General features: G+C 37.2%; 1 protein-coding gene across 11 annotated transcripts in view; it reads left to right on the top strand.

Annotated features, from left to right (window-relative positions):
• The window catches only part of PICALM (phosphatidylinositol binding clathrin assembly protein), a 122211-nt gene that overhangs the window by 29956 nt on the left and 88294 nt on the right, over positions 1 to 3961 (top strand). For all 11 annotated transcript variants that reach the window (XM_012641809.1, XM_012641816.1, XM_012641814.1 and 8 more), the window contains exon 3: positions 2875 to 2950. In XM_012641809.1, coding sequence (XP_012497263.1) covers positions 2875 to 2950 — 76 coding nt within the window. The remainder of the gene's footprint in view (positions 1 to 2874; positions 2951 to 3961) is intronic.

Raw genomic sequence — 3961 nt, 5'->3', positions numbered from 1 at the left:
TGAGCTCAAACAATCCGCCCGCCTCGGCCTCCCGGAGAGCTAGGATTACAGGCGTGAGCCACTGCGCCCGGCCTTGTTTTGTTTTTTTAAAGAGACAGGGTCTCACTCTGTTGCCAGGCTGGAGTGCAGTGGTGTGATCCCAGCTCTTTATAACTGAACTTCTGGGCTCAAATAATCCTCTTGCCTCAGCCTCCCAAGTAGCTAGGACTACAGGCACACATCACCAGGCCTGGCTGATTTTTTAAAATATTTTTGTAGTGACAGGATCTCACTGTGTTGCTCAGGTTGGTCTCAAACTCCTGGCCTCAAGTATTCCTCCTGCTGTGGCCTCCCAAAGTGCTGGGATTACAGGTGTGAGCCACTTTGCCAGGCTGATGAACTCATGTTTAGCTTCCCTTAAGCAGCTAAGGGAAATCCCGTACTCGGCTTGATTTTTATGCTAATCTGTACAACTCTCAGGTTTTCCCATTGGCAGGTGTTATTAGTCTTTTAAAGGGCATGCATGGGATTTTATTATGCAGTGGTGATAGGAATACCATAGAACAGTGATTTTCAAACGATGTGGGGAAGGTGGGATGATTTCTTTACTCTCAGGGGACATTTGTCACAACTGAAGGGGATGCTTACTGGTACCTAGTAAAGGCCAGGGCTGCTTCTAAACATCTTATCATGTACGGGACAGTCCCCAACAACAAAGAATTATCTGGTTCAAATTATCAGTAGTTCTAAGGTTGAGAAACCTGGCCACAGAGAAAAATCTCAGAAGGTTAATGCTGAGTGGGCATTCTGTCATAGGCCCTTGATGTGAGGCAGCTAGGAGATCCTATACCATTGCCCACTTCCTGACTGGGTGACTCGAGCAAGTCATTTCTGTGAGCTTTCGTTTCCTTATCAATAATATGATAATACCTTAATGAGTGAATAGAATTGATCAAGGCTCCTATTACAGCATGAAAAGTTGTAGGTGATCAATAAATGAAAATGTAGAGTTAAAAATTTGTAGATGAAATTGAAAAAAGGAAAGTATAGAGCCAAGCATGGATTTATTAATAGTATAAAGTATTTGGAGAAAATTCATAATCTTTAAACATTTTGTTATGAAAAATTTTGAACATACACAACAGTAGAGAGAATAGTATAGCAGATGCCTGTGTACCTATCATCCAGCTTCAACATTTATCAGCATTTTGCCATTCTTTAAATGAGAATTTTAGGGTGATGCATTCCTAATTACCTCTTATGATCCAAATGGTGACCTGTGAAGCCTTACTACTTGCCAAATTGGTGGCATGGTGCTAAATACCATTTGAATATTATTAGGATGCTGTTGAGAACAAAATCAAAACTTGGTTAAAGCCGTATGTCTTTGCAGCCAAATACTAGGATGACGGTTAGAAAGGACTAATAAAATGAAAAGGAAAATTTAGAATTATTATCTCTAAAGTCATGGATGAAATGGCCTGGTATTTACATTTATTCCTAGATTGCAGAGGTTAAGAAGAATCATTGCATCAAAGCCTATAAAATCATAGTCTCAATGTTGTCTTATATTTTAGTACCTTTTTGAAACAGGTTGTTTTAGAATAATGACAGAACATGAGCCTTCAGTTTACAAATTGGTTTTCAAAATCCTGGTTTGTTGGTTTGGGGTGATCTCAGGTGAACAAGATTGAGTTGTTAGAGTGATGGTATACATCTTGGGTGATAGTAAGCCTCTGCATGCATTTGAAAAAAAAGAAAGGGAATCCTAAGGAGAAGTGAAGTTGAAAGGTGTTTCTGTGGCTGTTTTAGAGATTGTATGTAAAAGAAAGTTAAGATAATGTACTACGGTAAGCACTTCGGAGAGCATTTTGACAGTATTGAGAAGATGAACTTTTACTTACATCCCAACCTAATAATTCAACCCTGAGTATATATCCTGAGAAACTCATATAATTGTGCGTGGAGACCAAGAACAAAAATGTCAATACAACATTGCTATTAATAGTGAAAATTAGGAAGAACTTAACTATCCATAAATAAAGAAATGAATTCACAGCGATGTGTTAGTCTATTGGAATACTAGAACATCTTTTAAAATGAATGAACTAGACTAACATAGTAAATAATTCTTGGGAAAAAGTTGAGTGAACAGGCACATCGCAAAAGAATATATATACTGTGATATTTCTGTAAAATTAAACTAGAAAACAAAATTAGGTATGGCTTATAGATAACTTACACATCTAGTTAAATTGTGAAAATGTGGAAATGGTGTATACCTGCTTCAGAAAAGTAGTCACCTCTGGAGAGGGAGGGAGGGGAATGAGACTGAAGGTGTGTGTCTTCAAAGGAGTCTATAATGTTTTAATTCTATAACAAGATCTGAAGTGAATATGTTAATGTGTTAATCTGGGCAAGGGGTAAGATGATCTCTATAATACTGCTCTCTTGTGTAATTGGAAGTATTTTGTTTACAAAAAAGTCATAAAAATTGGGACACCAGGTAGCTAGCTGTTTAAGATACATATGCCTCCTCTGGCAAGATACTTCAAAATAAATACATAAAATGCAGATACCACCTGAATATGATCAGCTGTAGTCCTGATATGCTACAATAAAACCAAAATTACTGGTTCCAATTTAAGAGTATCTATTCCCTTAATACTCTACCTGTGGGCATTTGGCTTTAATAAATTCTCATGCCAGTGAAGAATGTGTATTATGTTTTTAGGTTTGGTATTTAGTTAATGGGAGGAATGAGGATGAGAAATTTAAACTAGATAAGCTTAATGCAATGTGTTAACCATAACTTTTCTTCCTAATTTTCAAATTAGAGTTTGTGAGATGGCAGTACCTTAATTTGATGTAATTATTTGTTTGTTTTTTTTCCAGCGTTTTATTCAGTATTTGGCTTCAAGAAACACGTTGTTTAACTTAAGCAATTTTTTGGATAAGAGTGGATTGCAAGGTAAAGATAACTTATTCATTACTGAAAATCAAAAGAGTGACCCCACATGGTGATTACTGTAGAATTGAACTCTTTTAGACCTCATATTTTAGTGAAGGTTGTAGGAAAGAAAAACTGTCTTAATTTGAAGATTATGATTGATTTTACTATCTGACACCCAAAGCTCGTGGAGAGGCAATACAGGTTAGTTATGTGAGAGCATGGACTCTGGAGCTGGACTGCCTTGATTTGAATCCCCTCTTGACTGCTTACCAGCTGTGTGAACTTGAGCAATTTACTTCACCTCTCTGCGTCTGTAAAATAGAATAATGGTAGTACCTACCCAATAAGGTTCTCATGAAGGCAAACCTAGTTAATTACTATAAAGTGCTTAGAACAATGCCTGACATACAAGAAACGTTATGTAAGTATCTACTTTCATTGTTATTGTTATATAATTTTGTGGTTCCTTTCAAGAACTGTAGTTGTAATAGTGTATGTTTTAGTAGCTAAGGTGAATATAGTTTATTTTTCTGAATTTCTCATTGATACCCTTACCCGTTACTTTTTAAAATAATTTTACTTTTAATTCAGTAACTTGAAATTGCCATGATCTGGTTCAAGCCATCTATGCACATTCTGTCTTGATGGGATCTGTTGAACTTAGTTCCAGAACTAGGGTGTTAGCATTATAGAATGTCAGCTTCAGGAAGAACCTCATAAAGCACTGGTCTCCAACCTTTTTGGCACCAGGGACTGCTTTCACAGAAGACAGTTTTTCCACAGACCGGTGGGGGGGGGTAGAGGGGCATGGTTTCTGGATGATTCAGGTGCGTTACATTTATTGTGTACTTTATTTCTATATATTATTACATTATAATATATAATGAAATAATTATACAATTCACCATAATGCAGAATCAGTGGGAGCCCTGAGCTTGTTTTCCTATAACTAGTCAGTCCCATCTGGGGTTGATGGGAGACAGGGACTGATTCTGACAGGGGCAGAGCTCAGGCAGTGATGGATGCAAG

The sequence above is a fragment of the Propithecus coquereli genome, unplaced genomic scaffold (assembly GCF_000956105.1).
Source record: "Propithecus coquereli isolate 6110/MARCELLA unplaced genomic scaffold, Pcoq_1.0 Scaffold170, whole genome shotgun sequence".
Taxonomy (NCBI): Eukaryota; Metazoa; Chordata; class Mammalia; order Primates; family Indriidae; genus Propithecus; species Propithecus coquereli.
This window is presented reverse-complemented; position numbering and strand designations above follow the sequence as displayed.